Source organism: Amblyraja radiata, chromosome 16 (assembly GCF_010909765.2).
Source record: "Amblyraja radiata isolate CabotCenter1 chromosome 16, sAmbRad1.1.pri, whole genome shotgun sequence".
Taxonomy (NCBI): domain Eukaryota; kingdom Metazoa; phylum Chordata; class Chondrichthyes; order Rajiformes; family Rajidae; genus Amblyraja; species Amblyraja radiata.
Window position 1 is genome coordinate 14,825,929 of NC_045971.1, and position 22,235 is coordinate 14,848,163.

Below are 22,235 nucleotides of genomic sequence, written 5' to 3' on the forward strand. Positions count from 1 at the left end.
ATGCCATCCAATCAATCATGCGGAAAACCTACATTGCAGCAAAAGGTGGTTCTGTGAATTCAATGCATGTAACGGACAGGCATCCAATGTTTTCCAGAGCTCTTCTGAGGGGCTGTCGCTGTGTGGAGTTGGACTGCTGGGAGGGGCCGAATGGAGAGCCTATCATCTACCATGGATACACCCTCACCTCCAAAATCCTCTTCAAGGACGTCATTACAACCATCAGGGATTACGCCTTCACGGTAAGACCACACTGAATGTCCCCAGTAACTGACTGTCAGAGGCCAGATAGCAGTCCGAGGGTCCAACTGTTCTAACATGGGGCCATCCTTGGTCATCCCTGTAGCTGAGGTCAATCAATGGAGACCATGTCTAGTGTTAGAGCAGAGTGCACTTTCCCAGAGCAAATGAATCCCTGGCACACTCGACCCCGCTTCTAATCCTGTCTGTTGTTCCGCTACAATGTCTGTCCTCATAACTCTGAAGAAGGGTCGCAGCCCAAAATGTCATCTGTTCATTCCCTCCACTGATGCTCCCTGACCCACTGAATTACACCAGCACTTTGTATTTCGCTCAAACATTCCAGCATCTGCAGTTCATTGTGTTTCGATAATATGAACTGGATATACTGGGATGAATTGATTAGGAACACTATTTGTATTATGTGGGCCTAATCGGTTACAACGTGATTTCGATCGGAAACCAGAGAACCACTGAAAAAGATACTTTGGAAATTGATATGGAAAAAATGCTGGGGTTTTTTTTTTAAAACAAAAAGTCCAGCGAAAAAATAGTTTTTCAATGTTCTCCCCACGGTAATCAAATACATCATTGTCTCTAAAGAACACAGCTGCTACTTTAGCCTCATTATCGTCAATAAAATTGACAAGTCTTCATTTCTAATGACACTTGAGCAAGGATACTCTATTAAACAATGTGACATACAGCCTTTGGTATTTTAGCCTGTAACCTATTAAAAAGACCTTCATTTTTGAAAATCCTTCAGGAAAAATAACGTTGTTATTGCGAGCCTGAATCTCTCTAGTCCTGAAACCCCTATCCACCATTGACACAGTTGTTTTAAGAAAGCAATCTTCTATAACTCAAAGTTTCTTAGAAATGCAACTATCGAGTAATAGCAGAACTACCTGGATGTACAGACACATTCCATGCTGTTGCTGTGTATCAGGCATGGATCTAGTATAATAAATCCAGTCTAGTGGAGGTATCAAAATATTGCCACTTTAGGTTGCAGTGCAAGGCCGGGCCTACTGGAGGAGCTGATTTGGGGAGCAACCCCTTCCTGAAGGTACTGAAGGTCACTGCTACATGTTAACTTGCTGTGTATGATTACCTGCTGATGGTTAACACAGTTATTGTACATTTAGATTAGTTTAGAAACACAGTGTGGAAATAGGCCCTAGTCCGCACTGACTCTAGTTCTAGACTATGCATTAGGGATAATTTACAGAAGTCAATTAACCTACAAACCTGCACGTCTTTGGGATGTGGGAGGAAACCGGAGCATCTGGAGAAAACCCACGCTGTCACAGGGAGATTGTGCAAACCCCATAAAGACAGCACCCATAGTCAGAATCGAACCCGGGTTTCTGGCGCTTAACCCCCCCCCCCCCCGGTAACAACTCTACCGCTGCGCCACCGTGCCTCCCGTTACCTGCTTTAGCCAAATGGTAGTCTGTTCACCAGGACGCTGCTGCAGCTGAGTGAAGCCTATCCCCTTAACCTCTCTGCAGGTTTCTCTGTATCCCGTCATCCTGTCCCTGGAGAATCACTGTGGCAAGGAGCAGCAGGCGGTCATGGCCCGGCACTTGAAGGGAATCCTCGGCAACATGTTGGTCACCGCTCCGGTCGATGATAAAGTCCTGAGGGAGCTTCCCTCACCCGAGGTAAGCACATGCCCCGGAATTGTTGTATCTCCCCTGTGTGGTCTGTGTCAGACAGCGGGCGGGATTGGCTGTTCTTGGTAAAGCAACCTCTCCCCGACCCAACCACCTCCATCCAGAAACTCGCAACCAAAGCAGGAGCTCATCAGTGGTGGGAGATACACAGTGAACGCAGACTGCCAGAAAGATCACCAAAGCACGCTACTCAGTCCACAGAGTATGTGTAAATATCCAGCTGCCCACAACTCTGCCACTTCCTGCCTTTATCCTGCTCCCTCTTAAATTCTGCCATGGAATCTTTAGTTTAGTTTAGAGATACAGCACGGAAACAGGCCCTGTGGCCCACCAAATCCCTACTGACCACCAAATCCCTACCGACCTGTGATCCCCGTACACGAACGCTATGCTACATACTAGGGACAATTTACAAATGTTACCAAAGCCAATTAACCTACAAACCTGTACGTCTTTGGAATGTGGGAGGAAAGTGGAGCATCCGGGGAAAACCCACGAGTTCATGGGGAGAACGTACAAACTCTGTGCGGACAGCACCCGCAGTCAGGATCGAACCGGGGTCTCTGGCGCTGTAAGGCAGCAACTCTACTGCTGCGCCACCGTGCCATCCCTCTACCTCAACTCCTCCCTCTGGAGGTGGACTGCAGGCTCTAACCTCACCGTGTGCAGAGAGGTTACTCCCCAGGTCACTTCCGCTTCCTTCGTCACTCATCTATTGTCTATGTCTCACAGTCCATTGCTCCTTTGCCAGTAGGCACAGTTTCTCTCTATCTGCTCTGACTACTACATTCTTCATGATTTTACAAAACTACTATCAGATCTCCTCTCTCCTCTCAGTCTCTTCGGTTCCAAGGAGAACAACCCCAGCTCCAGTCTGTCAACAGAACCCGAATCCCTCAATCCCGCAATAGTTTCCGTAAATCACTTCTGCACCCTCTCCAAAGCCTTAATATCTTCCCTAATGTACCGTGCCTAGAATTTTATAAAGATTCATCATGACATCTTTGCCTAGAATCCCTGTTGCTTTTTAACCACTTTCTCCAGTTTCAACAATCCTCGCACATCTATCTGCCTTGCTCCGACTATACTGTATACTCTACACACCCCCAGGTCTCTGATCGTATACACCTTGTACAACTGTGCCCTCCAATTTACATTGCCTACTCTCTGTCACCCTAGCCTTTATGTTTGTCAGCATTAAATGTCATCTGGCACCCATCCGCCCGTTCCACCAGTATGTCTAAATCTCCTTGAAGTCTATTTCTATCTTCACAGTTTACTACGCCTCCAGGATTTGTGCCATCTGCAATTTCAGAAATTATGTGCAGTCCTAATCATTAACATGTAATTAAAAAGTGCAGTGATTCCAGTACCAACCCAGTCTCCTGTAAGGACGCCATCTCTGCCTTTCAGTTTCTCCATCGCCTTACCTCTGTTCTCACAATGAAGCTTTCCATTCTAGGACCTCTGCGATGTTCTCCTTCTTTAGGGACTGTGGTTCCCCCTCTGGTGCAGTTGATGGAGCACTCACAACCATTTCCTGCATATCCTGCATGCATTTGCTCAGAAGGTCCTCAGGCTATCTCCACTATCTCCACAGTCTCCACTATCACAACTCCTGGAGTTTAGAAGGATGAGAGGCTATCTCATTGAAACATATAAGATTGTTAAGGGCTTGGACACGCTAGAGGCAGGTCTGGGGTCTGGGTCATGGTTCTGGCCGAGTCCTGGCAGGATTTGGAACAGAACTGGTCAGACAACCTATGGGGATCTCCTAAACATCTTGAGCAGACAACCAGCCCCACTGTGCCTGCACTCTCCTGACTGGCAGTGTTTGAGTTTAGTTTATTGTCACGTGTACCGAGGTACAGGGAAAAGCTTTTGTTGTGTGCTAACTGTAGCAGAAAGACAATACTGGATTACAATGGAGCCATCCCCAGTGTACAGCTGTGGAATTCTTTGCCACAGAAGGCTGTTGAGGCCATCAGTGGATATATTTAAGGCAGAGATGGATAGATTTTTGATTTGTACAGTTGTCAGAGGTTATGGGGAGAAGGCAGGAGAATGGGATTAGGAGGGAGAGATAGATCAGCCATGATTGAATGGCGGAGTAGTCTTGATGGGACGAATGGCCTATCTGCTCCAATCACTGTGGAATTCTCTGCCTCAGAGGGCGGTGGAGGCGGGTTCTGTGGATGCTTTCAAGAGAGAGCTAGATAGGGCTCTTAAATATAGCGGAGTCAAGGGATATGGGGAGAAGGCAGGAACGGGGTACTGATTGGGGATGATCAGCCATGATCGCATTGAATGGCGGTGCTGGCTCGAAGGGCCGAATGGCCTACTCCTGCACCTATTGTCTATTGTCTATTGTCACTTATGAACTTATGTACAGATCCACGATAAAGAAAATAACATGAATAACGTTTAGTCCAGTAAAGTCCGATCATAGATAGTCCCAAGGTCTCCAATGAGGTAGATAGTAGCTCAGGGCTGCTCACTGGTAGTCGACAAGAGTGTAGTTTGTCGGGGAGGCTGAGTGTTTGGATTGGACATTTCAGGAGGTGATCACCCTCCAGACTCCCCACAGACTGGAGACTGGAGACCACAGACTGGAGACCACAGACTGGAGACTGGAGACCACAGACTGGAGACTGGAGACCACAGACTGGAGGGTAATCTCACCTCCTGAAAGGTTGTCACCTCGCCAATAAACTACACTGACGTCAACTGTTGCTCGAGTTTCCCCAGCCGAGGGCACTCCCTGCAGTTGTGGCCGTGCAGGACTCAGGTGCGGTCCTGGAGGTCTCTCTGAACTTCTTTACTCAGAGAGTGGTAGCTGTTTGGAATGAGCTTCCAGTGGAAGTGGTGGAGGCAGGTTCGATTTTATCATTTAAAAATAAATTGGATAGGTATATGGACGGGAAAGGAATGGAGGGTTATGGTCTGATGGGACTAGGGGAAAATAAGTGTTCGGCACGGACTTGAAGGGCCGAGATGGCCTGTTTTCCGTGCTGTAATTGTTATATGGTTATATGATGCCTTGCCTCTAAATGTTGGCGTAAATTAATTAACAGAAAGAATATTTTCAAAACACTCTTACCTTTCGGTTTAGTTTAGAGATATAGTGCGGAAACAGGCCCTTCGGCCCACCAAGTCCACACCGACCAGCGATCTCCGCAGATTAACACCATCCTACACACGCACTAGGGACTATTTACAATTATACCAAGCCAATTAACCTACAAACCTGTACGTTTTTAGAGTGTGGGAGGAAACCGGAGCACCCGGAGAAAACCCACGCAGGTCACAGGGAGAACGTACAAACTCCGTACTGACCAGCACCAAAAGTCAGGATCAAACCCGGGTCTCTGGCGCTGCAAGGCAGCAAATCTACCGTGCCGGTTATGCAGTGTTTTACTATCCTGAAGGAACATTTTAAATATTTTGGCTTTTTATTGAACCCACAGCATCGTTAAACACTCCATGATTCTACTTCTGATATTACTGCAATATATTCCCACTACACTTCCTATTGCTGTATTGAAGGACCACGGTATGGGCACAGGCACCCACAGTAAGGTCAAGGGTTCTACTCTTAATTATTTATTATATTTAAATGTTCATTTAGCTCCAGGAAATGAGTGTGACTGTTGCAATATTGTTGTACCAGACACTGCTGTTAGCTGAGAGTTATTGACTGCTATCAGCGTTGCTCTGGAGAGAATGGTTCCACTGACAAGCAGACACAACTAGAGTTTTGTATCTTTCTTACATCTCTTGTGATCGCAACATGGTCTAATGTGCTTTAAAACCAATGAGACATTTTAAAATGAAGTTCCTGTTGTAAAATAGGAAAGTGAGCATTAATGATTTCAAGGCAATTTTCAAAGAAATCCAGAGTGTTTGTTATATGTATTTGTATTTATTAAGGGATATGATGAGAAAGCAGGAACGGGGCACTGATTTTGGATGATCAGCCATGATCATATTGAATGGCGGTGCTGGCTCAAAGGGCCGAATGGCTTACTTTGGCGCCTATTTTCTATGTTTCTATGGTAAGAGAAGAGCATGTACTGGTTAGTATCCTGATTAATATGGGATTATGTCAGTGATTATGGGGAGAAGGCAGGAGAATGGTGTTAAGAGGGAAAGAGAGATCAGCCATGATAGAATGGCAGAGTAGACTTGATGGGCCGAATGGCCTAATTCTACTCCTATCACTTGTGAACATGAGCTCTGGCCTGGTTTCTAGGGATGACTCTCCTGTTTTCCATTGTCATGGATTTTTTTCACTTTTACTCGGGAGCTGTCGTTGCCTCCGTTTAATGTTTCACCTGAAAGGCAGCATTTTCACCAAGACATGGCTGCCTCAATCATGCCCAGAGATTCTGTCCAGATCATGCACCTGCATCTCTGGAGTGAGATGAGATGATATTTTTTTCTCCTCAGGTTACGTCTTTGCAACGCTCTTCTCGAAGGGCAGTGCGAAAAAAAGTATTTAAACATTTTTAAAGCAGAGGTAGATAGGTAAGGAGCAAAAAGGTAACCGGGGATAGACAGGTAGTGGACTTGAGGTTCCGACCCAGACCAACCCTAATCTTATTGAATGGGTGAGCAGGTTGGAGGGGCTGAGTGGCCTGTTGTTGGGGCTGAACCATATGTATCAATGCCACTCCCTGTAATTTTAACCCTCTCAATCCCATAGCAATGGTCATCCTGAGAACTAAGATGATTTGATGTTGATTGTTTGCAAGGAACTCAAGCGGAAGATTCTAATAAAGGGGAAGAAGCTGAAGTGCTCTGGGTCCACGGCAGTGCAGCAGGAGGAAGCAACAGACGACTGTGAAGAAGAGAATGTGATAAAAGAAAAGAAAAACAAGAAGGTAAAGTGAAATACTTTGGGGAAGAAGTTGGGGAGAATGTGGAGGCATTGCATTGGCCTGCTTTTCAGAATCCCCATTGCAAAGGCTACGGACCAAGTGCTGGTAAATTAGATTAGAGCGGATAGGAACTTGGTGGTCCACATGGACATGGTGGGCGAAAGGGCCTGTTTCTGTGTGAGTCTCTGTGAGATGCCAGAGGAAGTATGAGGGCAAGTACAATTGTGACATTAAAAGTACACTTGGACAGGTACAAGGATAGGAAATGTTTGCAGGGATATGAACAAGTGCAGATAAGTGGGACGAGATCAGTTAGGTAACTTGGTCAGCACGAGCGAGTTGGGCTGAAGGGTTTCATTGTTTTCATGCTGTGTAACGTTATGACTATTGCTTGCCAATGTATTCCACCGTCGCGCCACTCTGTTTCTCCTAAATTCTTTATTGGATTGGTGAGGCACCGTCTTACAGATGATTCTCATTTTTTTTTTTTGTGGGCTCCTGGCTGGGTTCAAATGAAACTTCGTTACTTTTACAGAAACTCACGAGGGAGCTGTCGGACCTGGTGATTTACTGTCAGAGTACCCATTTCCAGAGCTTTGACCAGACCTGGATTAGACAAGTTTCCCACGAGACATCCTCCTTCTCTGAAACCAAGGCCAAGAGGCTGATTGCTGAAAATGGTAAGCCTTATTCTCTCCCAGGCATGACTGTCAGCATTTATTGCCCCCCCCCCCCCCCCACTCCCTAGTTCTGTTAGAACGAGGGTACTGAATTACCTTCCACTGTGCTGCTCATTCCTCTCAGAGACGTTAGTTGTATTGTTGTGGATCTGGAGTCTATAACTGCAACCACAGCCAGGACATCCAAGTCCATATCTGTCCTGAACCCATGATTTGTTGCTCAATGGAACAAGTGTTTATCATATTTGAAATGCACTTAATATTTCTGAGGGATGTGCTGTTGAAGGAATTAATGGGTAGAAGTTTGTGTAAGGTATGAGTGGGATGTGTTAACCATTGCGTCCAAGTCCAAGGGTGAGACCTTGTACATGCTGGTATTGTGCAGACAATTCCATCTTGTAAATGTAGCCATGCAGAGTGGCTTGGCCACAGAGCTCAGGCATTGACATCTGATGAAGTCACGCCATGTCTCAGCAGTGTCTAATGATATTACCTACATCATTCCCGCACTCCTCTAAAGACTGTTTTCTTCTTTTTTCTAGGGTTCAATTTTGTCGTTCACAACACCTTGCAGCTCTCCAAGGTCTACCCGCTGGGTTCCCGAGTCAGTTCTTCCAACTTCAACCCTCAGGAGATGTGGAACGGCGGCTGCCAGCTGGGTCAGTCTCTCTCGCACCTGCACACCTCATTCCTGAGTGCAACTGAACATTGCTGGTGGTCTTTCACTCAAAACAAAAGACTTGATGTCTCAAGATGATCAGTGCTGCACGAGGAAACACTCGTTCCGCAAATTCTAAACCAGTGTGAAGCATTCTGACTGAATACTCCAAAATATATCATCTCTCGGTGTTTCCATCACTTCCCATGCAACCCTGTTCCAAATAAGTCATCAGAACTTTAATATAAATCTGGCCGCCTTCCTATAAAGTATCATTTTCCAAAATAAGGCAGAAGTCAGATCTCTCCTGTGATTTCTGGAATGGGGAAAAATAATTAGAGAATTGCATTTCTTCCAAGGTTGCATGTGGTCCCACTCTGGAGATGGTCTAAGATGGAAGGGTCAGTGTGGGAATGGGAAGGAGAGTTAAAATAGTTAGCAACTAGGGGATCCAGCAGACCTTGGCGCACCGAGTGCGATTGTTCGGCAAAACGCTTGCACAGTCTACGCTTGGTTTTGCCACTGTAAATGGGGCTGAATACAGGTTAGAGGAGATGGTTAACATGCACCTCCTCTAACCTCATCTACTGCATTCAGTGATGGATAGAGGTTCACATGTACCTCCTCCAAAGAATAGGACCATCTGAGCCAAATTGATATTGGTGAGGCTGAGTACAGGTACTGCTATGACGTGACTGTTGCATTCCTAAGAAACCTTGTGTTACAGCAAATAATGTTAGGGAAATAATTATGTCCATGGGGAAAATGAGGTGAATGGCTAGAGAGATGCAATTTGATGTTATGTTTTCCACCGGATTTTCAAAAATATATATTTTGAACGTACCTCAGTTTTCTAATGACAACGCGTTTATACTCTGCAGTGGCCCTGAACTTTCAGAAGCCTGGAATGGAGATGGATTTGAACAAAGGGAAGTTTCGCCAGAATGGTCGATCCGGTTACATCCTGAAGCCCAGCTTCATGAGGGACAGGAGCGTTCTGTTTGATCCCGCGCGGCCCATCGAAGGTTCAGGCCTCGACAGGAAGCAGCTGTTCATCGATGTAAGCTTAGTTCACTTGGTCTCCTTGTACCAAAGTTGTGAACATTCTGTAGGATTTATAATCCCAGATAAAAACCACATGGACCAGTTCAGATTCAAACTTTAAAATTCATGAATGGACTGTCTTTGCACAGTTAACTGGAGAAGGTCGATCATTGATTTGTGCCGATTTCTGTCCCAAGGTCAGACACCGCGCTCACATTTCAAGCATATTTCAGATTTGGTTTTTCATTGTCAATGGCTCAAACCGTCCTGATAGCACTAGTAATCTTGTGATCCAGGCTGCAACATCGAGACTGACTCAGTTACAGAGCAATCAGTACGGGCATCCCCAGCAGCTGCCATACCCAGTGAGTGAATTAAACGGGACATTTTTGGTGGTCTGTAATTACGGGGCTGGGAGAGTATTTATATTAGAAGAAGGGTCCTGACCCAAAATGTCACCTATCCATTTTCTCCAGAGATGCTGCCCGACCGGCTGAGTTACTCCAGCATTGTGTGTCCATCTCTGGGAGTGAATTTAATGGGTACCTTGACAGGAGGGTGACAAGGTGGGTAGCCAGTGGAAGGTCGGTAGCCAGGAGGGTACCCAGTGAGAACAGCTTGTGGTTTCTACTGTAGTTGGCTGCAGTGGGTTCTGTGCTGGGGCACAGTATTAGATATTCTGCTGTTTGATAGAGTGCAACTCTCTGTACTAGAGACTCTTATGCCCCTGTCCCACTTAGGAAACCTGAACGGAAACCTCTGGAGACTTTGTGCCCCACCCAAGGTTTCCGTGCGGTTCCCGGAGGTTTTTGTCAGTCTCCCTACCTGCTTCCACTACCTGCAACCACCTGCAACCTCCGGGAACCGCACGGAAGCCTTGGGCGGGGCGCAAAGTCTCCAGAGGTTTCCGTTCAGGTTTCCTAAGTGGGACAGGGGCATAACACAGCAGCAAATGTCTATTGCCCCAGAACTCTAGAACAAGCAACAGGGTCTTTCACTGCAATCAGTGCCTTCACTCCACTACAACATGTGGGACCACTCATCCAAAGGGAAAGTACAGTAAAAATAGTTTTTCTTTACTTGTTTTTCTTTCTTACTCCATCTCTCTCTCTCTCTCTCTCCCCCACATCACAGACCCCCAAGTATTCAAACTGACAACTCTCTTGTATTCAGGTTATTACAGCACAGCAGTTGCCCAAAGTGAATAAGGACAAAAAGAACTCCATAGTGGATCCTCTGGTGCGTGTAGAAATCCATGGAGTTCCTGAAGATAACGCCACAAAAAAGACAAAACACATTGAAAATAATGGTAAGATGATAATGTGTGTTCAATGCGGGGTTTGTATGGATGGTTGGTTGATACGTGGTAAGGATGGTGGGCAGAAGGGCTTGCTTCCATACTGTATATCTCTATATTGTGACTCTATGGGCTTTCTGGTGAGTTAGTAGGGGAGAGTCTGAAGATCACAACATGTTGGGGCTGTCACCTGTTCTCTACCAACTTGTTACAGCAACTGATGGGTCATAGTTGAAAATTTGGGCAAGAATTTAGTGGGTCACTTCTATAAGCTCATTACTGGGATCCTGTGGGATGTTTGTCATTAACTAGTGGGAGAGAAGGGCGTGAGTCACTCTACACCTCCATCCCCCACCAGGATGGCCTCAAAGCCCTCCGGTTCTTCCTCGACCAGAGGAGCAACCTATACCCAGCCACTGACACTCTCCTCCGCTTAGCGGAGTTGGTCCTCACCCTCAACAACTTTACATTTGACTCCTCCCATTTCCTCCAAACACAAGGCGTAGCTATGGGCACACGCATGGGCCCCAGCTACGCCTGCCTCTTTGTCGGGTACGTTGAACAATCCTTGTTCAATACGTACCAGGGCCCCATCCCCGACCTCTATCTCCGTTACATTGACGACTGCTTTGGGGCCACCTCCTGCACCCACACACAACTGACTGACTTCATCCACTTCACCACCAACTTCCATCCGGCACTCCAATACACCTGGACCATTTCCGACACTTCCCTACCATTCCTTGACCTCACCATCTCCATCGCAGGGGACAGACTCCTGACCGACATACATTACAAACCCACTGACTCACATGGCTATCTGGACTACACGTCTTCCCACCCTGCCCCCTGTAAAGACTCCATCCCCTACTCCCAATTCCTCCGCATACGCCACATCTGTTCCCAGGATGAGACATTCCATACCAGGGCATCGGAAATGTCCTCGTTCTTCAGGGAACGGGGATTCCCCTCCGCCACCATAGATGAAGCTCACACCAGGGTCTCATCCATACCCCGTAACACTGCTCTCTCTCCCCATCCCTGCACTCGCAACAAGGGCAGAGTCCCTCTGGTCCTCACCTTTCACCCCACCAGCCGGCAAATACAACACATAATCCTCCGCCATTTCCGCCACCTCCAACGTGACCCCACCACTCGCCACATCTTCCCATCTTCCCCCAAGTCTGCCTTCCGCAAAGACCGCTCTCTCCGCAACTCCCTTGTCAATTCTTCCCTTCCCTCCCATACCACCCCCTCCCCGGGCACTTTCCGTTGCAACCGCAAGAAATGCAACACCTGTCCCTTCACCTCCCTCCTCGACTCCATTCAAGGACCCAAGCAGTCGTTCCAGGTGCGACAAAGGTTCACCTGTATCTCCTCCAACCTCATCTACTGCATCCGCTGCTCTAGATGTCAGCTGATTTACATCGGTGAGACTAAGCGGAGGTTGGGCGATCGTTTCGCCGAACACCTCCGCTCAGTCCGCAATAACCAACCTGACCTCCCGGTGGCTCAGCACTTCAACTCCCCCTCCCATTCCCAATCCGACCTCTCTGTCCTGGGTCTCCTCCATTGCCAGAGTGAGCAACACCGGAAATTGGAGGAACAGCACCTCATATTCCGCCTGGGGACCTTGCGTCCGGATGGCATGAACATTGAATTCTCCCAATTTTGCTAGCCCTTGCTGTCTCCTCCCCTTCCTTAACCCTCTAGCTGTCTCCTCCCACCCTCCCATCCGCCCCCCCTCGGGCTCCTCCTCCTCCCCTTTTCCCTTCCTTCTCCCCCCCCACCCCCCATCAGTCTGAAGAAGGGTTTCGGCCCGAAACGTCGCCTATTTCCTTCGCTCCATGGATGCTGCTGCACCCGCTGAGTTTCCCCAGCAATTTTGTGTACCTGTCGTCTTTCATTACCGTTTATGACCAGCAGGGGTGCAATTGCCAAACCTAAGGCCCCTGCCCATCAGTGCACAATAACCCTGTGCATCTTAGTACAGCGTCTCTCCCAGTTTGCCCATTATATCTGCTGGATATTCTGGCCCACATGTAATGCTACAGTGTGAGGGTCTTAGTCTAAGAATGATGACAAAGGTCATGCTGGGAATGACTGTGCATTGAACAAAGCAGTAGATGCAGAAGATCCTAACCCATTGAGGGCTGGCTGGAATAGCAGATACTATCTCTGGTGTCCCCATGCTTTGAACCAGCTGTGGTTAGAAGCCCTTACTTTCTGGGGAAGGTGAAATGTGCTGAGGGGCCTGGGTTGTCTTACATATAAAGGCATAAGAAATAGGAAAATTAATAGACCTTTCGCCCCCCTCCTGTTGCCCCTCCATTCAACAAGAATAACTTCTCCCTCCAACCTCCGATCCCAGCCAATTCATTGATCCCCCTCTTGAATATTCTCAGCCACTGAGGATCCAGCCCCCTCAGGTATTACGATAGCAGAGTCCGGTCTTGATTGACTGATCCCTTAATTTGGGTATCAGACCCCTGGTTCTGAACACCTCAGCAAGGGAGGCAACATCCTTGCACCGTGGCAATGTGAGAACAGTGTTGTGCTTCTGTGAGATCATCTCTCCAGAGTCAACAGGCTCAGCCTAAACCTCTCCCCACATCCACATGACAATGTAACGGAGGTTCAAACCAGCCAGCGTTTGTGAGGGAGCAGGTCAGGTTTTGGATTCCTATTGCTATCCGCTTACCTGAGACAGGAGCTGTTACTGATTGCCGTGTCCTTTGCGGAGTTACAGGTTTTAACCCAGTGTGGAATGAGTCGCTCCGGTTTATCATCAGCGTTCCCGAGCTGACGCTGATCCGGTTCCTGGTCGAAGATTACGACTCGTCTTCCAGCAACGACTTCATCGGGCAGTTCACACTCCCCTTCACCAGCGTGAAAGAAGGTGAGCAACACTCTAGAGAACCTGCAGACCCCTCCCCTTGCAGAATGAACTCTAGTCTACCCATTCCCCACCCTGACCCTGCCGACATCGCCCCTAGCCCTGGACCTCGACTGCCACCCCACCCTACACCAACTGCCTGGCTCTACAGACTGCACCACTTCCACCCACCAACCTCGCCCTGGCCTTGACTGCCCCCTTCTGCAGGTGGCACCACTTTGCCCCAACCCCTTGCTGCCAGTCAGGACCGGCTCCTCATCATTAGCAGGAATGGAGATAGACACAAAAAGCTGGAGTAACTCAGCGGGACAGGCAGCATCGCTGGAGAGAAGAAATGGGTGACATCTGGGGGTCGAGACCCTTCTTCAGACTCCTCTGCCCACTCTGCCGGCGGTTCTTTAATCCAAGTTTTGTCTGTAGCGTCTGAAGAAGGGTGGAAGGGTGGATCTCACCCAGAGATGCAGCTCTCAAAACTTCTCTCCAGAGATACTGCCTGTACCGCTGAGTTACTCCAGCTTTTTGGTTTGCTCTATCTTTGGTTTAAACCAGCATCTGCAGCTAGTTCCTTCTTACACATTAGCGGGACTGGATTTCCCTGCCTATTGTCCCCCACTCTCGCTGCCTCCCTCTGCTGGCGGCTCTTTAATGCAAGTCATGTTTGTCTCTGCAGGCTACCGCCACATCCACCTGCTGGCCAGGGACTCCGCGTCCCTCTCACCCGCCACCCTCTATGTTCGCGTCAGGATTAAGAGCCTGTAGTGAGGAGCGAGCTGACACCCGGAACGAGTGCGGGAGTTGGTGCAGCAGCCCAGGGCTGTCAATGGGGACTGGAATCGAGTTGACACGATGGGGACTGGAATCGACCTTCGAACGTATACAGCGATAAGAGTCGTTATTGTAACATGGCAACGTGGGGAGAAACTTTAAACCAGAGATACGTTGTGGGCAGGGCAGCGAGTGGACCTTGTTCAGTCTGCATGGATGATGCACACCTTGCAAACGCTCCCTATTTTCAAAATGCAGTGCTTGGAAGTTGGTCCAGCGGTGCTGCCCATTTCATCGTCTATCCCGCAGATACAGTAAAACCAAACTCCCATACTTCAGGGAGCTTCACGTCTCCCCAGATGTTTAATGAGAACTTCTACTGCAAGTTGCTCTTGCAGGTTGGATCCCAGCTCAGATCCCAGCTGTTCCAGGTGTGACCACTGGCTCCCTGCAGTATCAGTGGTTCCATGAACTTCCCAGTCACTGACCGCTCTGTTCCAAACCTCAGGGCCTTGCTATGTGAGCGCATTGGGACCTGACTCACAAACTCTCTGATCCTCACCCTCAACTCCAGCCAGCTGTCACCCCTGCCCCCCTGTCGCTGGATGGGAATAAGCAGGGGTGTACAGAGTGCAATGTGGGCAGGGAGGTTCTGAAGTGTTTGACCACTAGGGCTGGCTGTTAGTTGGGGGACATTTGCCGAGGTAGAATCGAGCAGCCAAGCCATCACCTGGATAGATGTGGGATTTAAAGGTCAGCACAGAGCAGGGATTTTCAGTGGGGACTCTTCTGATCTGAATGGTCCATGGGAATGTTTCAAGGAATCCACCACTACATTGGGGATAGCACTGGTGGCTTTGCCCTCACTGCATCCTCACTCTTCCAGCCTCCAGCCTCAGCCCTTCCCTTTCGGTCCAACAGCTAGCTATTCCATCTCTGGAAGAGCCTGACCCAGCTTTGCTCATTCCATCTGGTCACTCACGCAATGGCGTCGCTAATGTGCTCCTGGGAGCTCACCCTCGAGCCTTTCCTGTCCAGAAGTCTCAAGGTCTCCATTGGCTGGAACTGCTCTTCATGTCATCACAGATCTCGTAGCCATTACTTTCCAGCACTGATTGGGATTCAACAAGCAACCATACCCAGGAAACCTCTCGATTCTCTCTTCCCCTGTAATTCATCATACCATCTCTGTTTAAAAAATGTGCTTAACTAAAATTGAATATGGGCCAACTCAGGTAGACATCTTGGTCAGTATGGATGAATTGGGTTGAGGGGCCTGTTTCTATGCTGTAGAAGTCCATATCCTGCCTTGTTCCTCGTAATTTCCTAATTTTATTCTAAGTCTCCGGAGATGTGAATCTTATTCAGTTTTCATAGAGTCCGAGTAATACAGCATGGAAACGGCCAATCGGCTCATTTCTTATATGCCAACCAAAATACCTCATCTAAGTTCGGCCCATTTATCTGCATTTGCCCCATATCCCTAAATCTTTCCGACCTATGAAGCTGTCAAAATGTATTTTAAGTGTTATTGTACCTGGCTCAACTACATCCCTGGCAGCGTGTTCCATATACCAACTACTCTCTGTGTGAAAACATTCCTCCTCAGATTCCTATTATGTTTGTCCACCCTCACCTTAAACCTATACCCTCTAGTTCTTGATTTCCCTGTCCTTGTAAAAGATTGTGCATTCACTCTATTTATTGCCTCATGATTTTATACACCCCTGTAAGATCACCAATTCTTTTCAGTTCACTTCTTAATGTAAGAAAACTAGATCTAGATCTAGATCTCTTTGGCATTTCTGCAAAGGACCATGTTTATTTTCCTGAAGCTTATGTCAGAACACAAGCACCAGACACTACATCCACCTTTGTGGATGGCGACATTCCTGCTTAAGAACTGTGACCATCCTCTTGTGATTAGTACTCAACCTTGGAAATCCCTCTGTTCATGGAGTTCACCATCTCATTGGCCTCAAGGACACCTGCTCCTCCACTCCCAGCCAAATCTCCACCTGGGCCAGTCATTGGAAAGCATAACCATCGTGATACCAGGCAGAACAATTGAAAGCCCGGTGGCACAAACTACGCTTTTAGTTGCTTATAAATTCACGGTTGATTTAATGGTGGTGTTTAATATGTTTAAGTGATTTACTGCATTAATAGAATTATACCTTAAGCATAACTCAAATGGAGGCCCAGTTTAAGCTTTAAGAACAATCTAGTCCATTCCTTTCTCCAGCTTATTCTCCGGAGGCCTGCAAATCCTTTCCTTTTGAGTACGTCTCCCATTCCGTTTTGATAGTCACGATTGAATCCACAGTACTTCAGCTGTCCTGCTCGACAGTACATTCCAGACCATAGCCACTCATTGAAATGTTTTCCTCATCCCACTTTTGGCCCTTTTGCCAGTCACACAGATAATTTATTTCCTATGGAATCTGGAGCATTCTGAGCAAGGATATGTGGCTGTGGTAGTGAGTCTTGGTAGGAATGTAGTCAAAATGGACTGGGTTGAGAATGGACCCAAGGCATTCAGAGTGATAATGGGGAAACTCCTCTTTGTCCAAAGGGTGTAGAAACGTGGAACTCCCTCTCCCCAAAGCTTTGGGGCTAGAGGCCAATTGGAAAAGACAAAAGCATAATTAGTGGTCTTTGTTGGGTAAATGTTATTAAGGAATGTGGAGTAGGCGTGGTGTGGGGTGCTCTCCATTTGTTTCTGGTGCATGGGGTGAGAATGGTCTAGACAGGATCAGAAGCAGACTACTGACCCTGTCCAGACACGCTGAGCAGATGCACCAGGGAACAACAAGGGGATTCAGCTGGAGGGAGAGCTGTCCCATGGCCTTCTGAGACCAAATGTGTTGGGCTGAGCTGTTGGTGGGACCACGAAGGAGCAGGAGTTCGGGGTGCCTGTCTCGCTGAGTTACTCCAGCCTTTCGCTTCTATCTTAGGAGTTGCGGGTCTCAATGGGACCTGATGGAGCTGGGGATGCGGATAAAGTGGCTCTGGGTCAGCAAATATTACTGGAAACTCTATTAAGGAGAGGACAGGACAAACTGTGTGTAAAGGTCACGTATTTAATGTCACTTGAGAGGATGGTCACTACGGCTTTGTACATAACAGAGAGACATAAAGAAGCATGACGAACAAATGGGAGAGCTGAAGAAATTATGAAAAAAATGTTGACCGTTTAAAATAAGGCACTATTAATGTAAATAATGCAAGTAGTGTTAGACTGTGTGACAGTCTGGAATGCAGTACTGTTCTTTGTAAAATAAATTATCATTAAGACTTCTGGCTTGTTCATATTTGATGTCTGTCAATTATGTATAGTTGTATAGTGCTTTTATCATATCAATTTATCACAACAAGTATTGCAGGTTGGGGTTTATGAGGTTGGGGTAAGGGGATCAAAGGAAGTATCATTGCAGATGTGCAGTTTAAGAAATTTCTGACCGCTCACCTCTGGCATGGAAGTTTCATCTTAACCCAAGAACAAGCAGACTGACGGATTGCAGTCCCACAGTACGTTACACCAATTCCGTCATTACTATGCTATGTGGGTGATTATTTTATTTTACTGCACTAGTCTGCTTTAAAAACACACAATGGCTGAAAGACTTCAGTGCCTAATACAGGGGCAGCTCTATACAGTACTTTGTCAATTCTGTGTGACCAGCTTTTTGTCAACAATTTCAGTGAGTTTGTTTCCAGATGCCCAGAATCTGTGATATTTAGTTTCACTGCTTCTTCTCCTGCTCTTTCTGCTGGTGCCAAGAGCTCACTTACATTTCTTCGAAACGATGATTTAAACGTGAAATCTTGCCTCAGGAACCTGGTCTCACTGCACCTATTCATCAGGCAATAAACAGGTATCTGGCAAATAACAAACCTATGTCACTCGAACTCCACCCTATTGACCTGCAGTACACAGATGATGCCCTTGTGCATGTTCAGACACCCAGCTTCAAGTTATCGATTCATTCACTGAAGCATACGAAGGAATGTACATTGCATTCAACATTTATAAATGAATATACACAAAAAAGCTGGAGAAACTCAGCGGGTGCAGCAGCATCTATGGAGCGAAGGAAATAGGCAACGTTTCGGGCCGAAACCCTTCTTCCATATTGCCTGATAAATGAATGTTTCGCTGCCAATCTGCTTTCTCTCTAAAACATTCCCTCCAACAAAAAACCCTGAATAATGAGGGTTGCTATCCTTATACGCCCTAGCTGGTATTGCCCCCCCCCCCCCATATCAGACGATCCATCGTCGCCCAAGACGAGCGGAGAGCACAGGAGATCGATACCAGGCACCCCCTGCACGGACACACAGCACCTCCACCCCGACTGAAATCCAGAGCCAGTTTTTTGCACAGTCCCACCTCGCCAGACAACCAAAGAAACAGCAAGGACCAACATCTGGAAAGATGAATGGAACCAGCTCAACACACGAGCCCACGACTGGATGGAGAGAGGAATCACTCCGACTGAATGCCTCGCCAGCGGGCACGACCTCCCATGGCCAACCTGGAAGACCCTCAACAGATTACGAGTGGGGCAGGGGAGGTGCAAAGCACTTATGAAAGCATGGAACTAACAGGCAGAAGACACATGCAGCTGTGGAGCAGTACAGACAATGTCCCACCTACTGGAGTGTGACGACGCCCCCCAGTGCAGCCCCCAGGACCTGGCTGAACCGACCCGACCAGCTGTGACCTGCGCCAGATACTGGCAGAACGACATCTGAGATTGCAACGGACTCGAAGAAGAAGCTCCTTATATTTGAAGCTGCCTTCCAGCATGGGCAAAATTCGTTATCACCTTCAAGCTGCCTTGGATATCTGAGGAAGAGTGTTTGAAGATCAAGACCTCAAAACTTGGCACAGTACTCATGGTCCTCGAGGTAGCAGTGATCCCCCATTCTCCTGCACATTTCTGAGACCTGGTCTGCATACAGCAATCATTTCAAGGCCCTGGAAAGATATGACCCATGCTGTCCATGCAAAATCCTTCAAATTCAGTGGAGGGTAAATAAACAAATATGTGTTCCCTTCCAGACCTACATCCTCCAGCATTGAGGCCCTAATTACACATAGTTGGTTCCATTACTCAAGACCATATCTGACACCAAACAGGCAATCTGGAGGTCCTAGTTTCATTGTAGTAAGAAATTGGTCTGAGGACATGATTGAAAAATGTGTTCAAAGCCTCTATGAAGAAATGCAACCTTCCCACATTGACTGGTGGGCATCCCTGTTGCATGACACTAAAACTGGATGAGGAGTATCCAGCACAGCAAGTGAGAAGCCCAGGCATTGAAAGGTGACAGAAACCAAGAGTGAATCGTGAAAGGAATGCATCCGCACCCAAGTTACTCACCTCAATGTCAGGGACCTCCTTCCCCACCTTTGGCAGTCTGTGAATTCCACTTTGGTCTTGTCTTGTCACCCATTTCAGAGGGCACGGAGCTACAGTGGAAGTAATTAATTTACAACACCGAGGGACTATCTGAGAAGGTGCAAGGTGAGCAGAAGCACCAAATGTGTATCACCTACCATTATGATAAACGCTCTTCTTCAGAAGCCCAATAGCACACCAATAATAATAATATAATACTAGACTAAGTGGGACCCGTTGGGTTCCATGTTCACATGGGTGGGCTGGTCCCCCAACGCAATATTCCACCTCTCCACCAATTCCAATATTGGTGGCCAGTGTGTGTGTGTGTGTGGGGGGGGGGGGGGGGGGGGCTTTCTGGAGCACTAGTCTGTGTATTGTGGGCTGAAGGGACTAGTTTCCAAAGGGCTAGTATGGACATTGTGGGCCAAATGGATTCTTGGGGTGACAGCTCAGTCTCTCAAGACTGAAGTGCTGGCAGCTCACTCACGGCTGGTGGGCGAGTAGTTGACTCACGGTTATTCCTAGAAATTCCATTTCAAGCAGGGTGCAAGGCCACCAAATTCAAATGCAGTTTCCTACCATTTCAAGCAGGGTGCAAGGCCACCGAATTCAAGTGCAGTTTCATACCACTTCAAGCAGGGTGCAGGGTCCCCAAACTCAAGTGCTGTTTAATGCCATTTCAAGCAGGGTGCAAGACCACCAAATTCAAGTGCAGTTTCATACCATTTCATGCAGGGTGCAAGGCCACCAAATTCAAGTGCAGTTTCATACCATATCATGCAGGGTGCAAAGCCACCACATTCAAATGCAGTTTCATACCATTTCAAGCAGGGTGAAACCACCAAAAAACCACATAAACACCACACTCACAGTACAGTAGACATTCAGTGTGTTCAGTTGATTCATAGCTCAGAGTCGTGACCTCTCCCTCCCTCATCTTGCAGAGACTGAGCCACATCCACACTTCCGGGTTTTATAATCCCTCCCCCCTCTCACCGGAAGGGTTGTGGCCTTCATGGCATGATTGACATTCTCAACATTTTTTTTAAACACTAATAACACTTTTATTTTTAATTGACGGGAAGAATCCTCTGCACCTGATGAGCAAAGGGGGACTGAGTAAGATGGCCAAAAATCACAGCCGTAAGTGGTAGCATTTTATCTAAAATCAATATAGTGCAAACAGGAAGTTGTCAAGTTACCACCACCAGCAGCCATTTGCAGTGCAGCATATCAAAGCAGTTACCACCACCAACAGCCATTTGCAGTGCAGCATTTCAAAGCAGTTACCACCACCAACAGCCATTTGCAGTGCAGCATTTCAAAGCAGTTACATTTTCATTTTCAAAACACATTAAGGCACTCACAGTTGAGTAGACATGTGTTCAGTGCTATTCACAGCTCAGAGAGACATGAGCCTCCCACTTCCTCCATCTTGCAGAGACTGAGTGAGTTACAACACATCCGGGTTTTATAGTCCCTCCCCTCTCCCACCGGCAGGGGCAGCAGAGAGAAGGTCAACATTTAATACATTAATAACTATTTTATTTTTCATCGATGGGAAAAATCCTCTTGTCCTGCGCAGCGGAGGGTGACTCTGAGTAAGATGGCCAAAAATCACAGCCGTAAGTGGCAGCGTTTTTTCAAAAATCATGAAACAGAAAAGCAGGAAATGGTCAAGATTTTACTTTTAGTAATATAGATAAATTAAATAATAAATCAACCTTTGGGTGCACAAGGCTCTCTAGAGATTTTTTTTAGGAGTTAAAGCAAAAAGTTTAGTTTAGTTTAGTTAAAACAGGCCTTTCGGCCCACTGAGTCCATGCTGACCATCGATCACGCTTCTGGATGAGGACAGATGTTGAATGCAGGCCTTGTGTTAAATGCAGACACCGAGTTTTGTGGATCATTATACGCATTGAAAATAAATTACCACAAACTAAGAATAAAATGTACAATCAGAGTAATATGGAAAACCGTCAAAAATATATAGTTCCAGTAGTTAGAAGGACTGGGGTAATTCAGTTCTCAGAAATATGTTAAAAAGATCCATTTTGGTAACATATTATATCACCAAGATACCTACACTTGTTCATTGGCCAGGTTGTCAAGATCACCAAACTTTACCAATTGTGAACCAAGTCCATATTTAGGAAGCTACTTGCTTCTGAAACAGTGATAGTCCAGATAGCTTTTGTGATCCTACAAATAAATGATCAATTTAGAACCTTCACTTTCAAGACTTGTAAGAAAGGGACAAACACAGCAGGAGGGGCAGATAAACAAAGTGATCGTGTTCAGGAAGGGAAACATAAACAGAGCAGTAGAATGAGAAGAAAACACAGTGAAGCGCTTTGGAAGGAATACTCCCCCATAACCGTACTGTTAACTTCTAGATTTTGCAACACATTTTTTATTTCCTAAATTAAACAATGATTTCCATCAACTGTTGTGTGTTTAGTTTTTGTCTTAAGCCTAACACAAGGTTCAACTAATTTCATCCCAGCAAGCTACTCTTCTCAGGTTTAACGTGGCAAACTATCCTCAAATTTGATCAGAAAACAAACAAAAGTGTATGAAGACAACACTTTTTGGTAACCTGCAGTTGTAGAGAACCCCAAAACTCTAGTCTGGAAAACTCCCACCCTCATACGTAAGCATGTCCCACTGCATTGGAAATGCTGC

At 46.9% G+C, this 22,235-nt stretch overlaps 1 protein-coding gene across 1 annotated transcript in view; it reads left to right on the forward strand.

The window, feature by feature from the left end:
- plcd3 (phospholipase C delta 3) overlaps positions 1-15,726 on the forward strand; it is a 40,765-nt gene extending 25,039 nt beyond the window's left edge. The window contains exons 7-15 of the mRNA XM_033035170.1: positions 98-242; positions 1,755-1,907; positions 6,674-6,802; positions 7,335-7,479; positions 8,022-8,138; positions 9,019-9,197; positions 10,355-10,490; positions 13,228-13,377; positions 14,045-15,726. Coding sequence (XP_032891061.1) covers positions 98-242; positions 1,755-1,907; positions 6,674-6,802; positions 7,335-7,479; positions 8,022-8,138; positions 9,019-9,197; positions 10,355-10,490; positions 13,228-13,377; positions 14,045-14,133 — 1,243 coding nt within the window. The 3' untranslated portion in view covers positions 14,134-15,726. The remainder of the gene's footprint in view (positions 1-97; positions 243-1,754; positions 1,908-6,673; positions 6,803-7,334; positions 7,480-8,021; positions 8,139-9,018; positions 9,198-10,354; positions 10,491-13,227; positions 13,378-14,044) is intronic.
- The last annotated feature ends 6,509 nt before the right edge of the window (positions 15,727-22,235 follow it).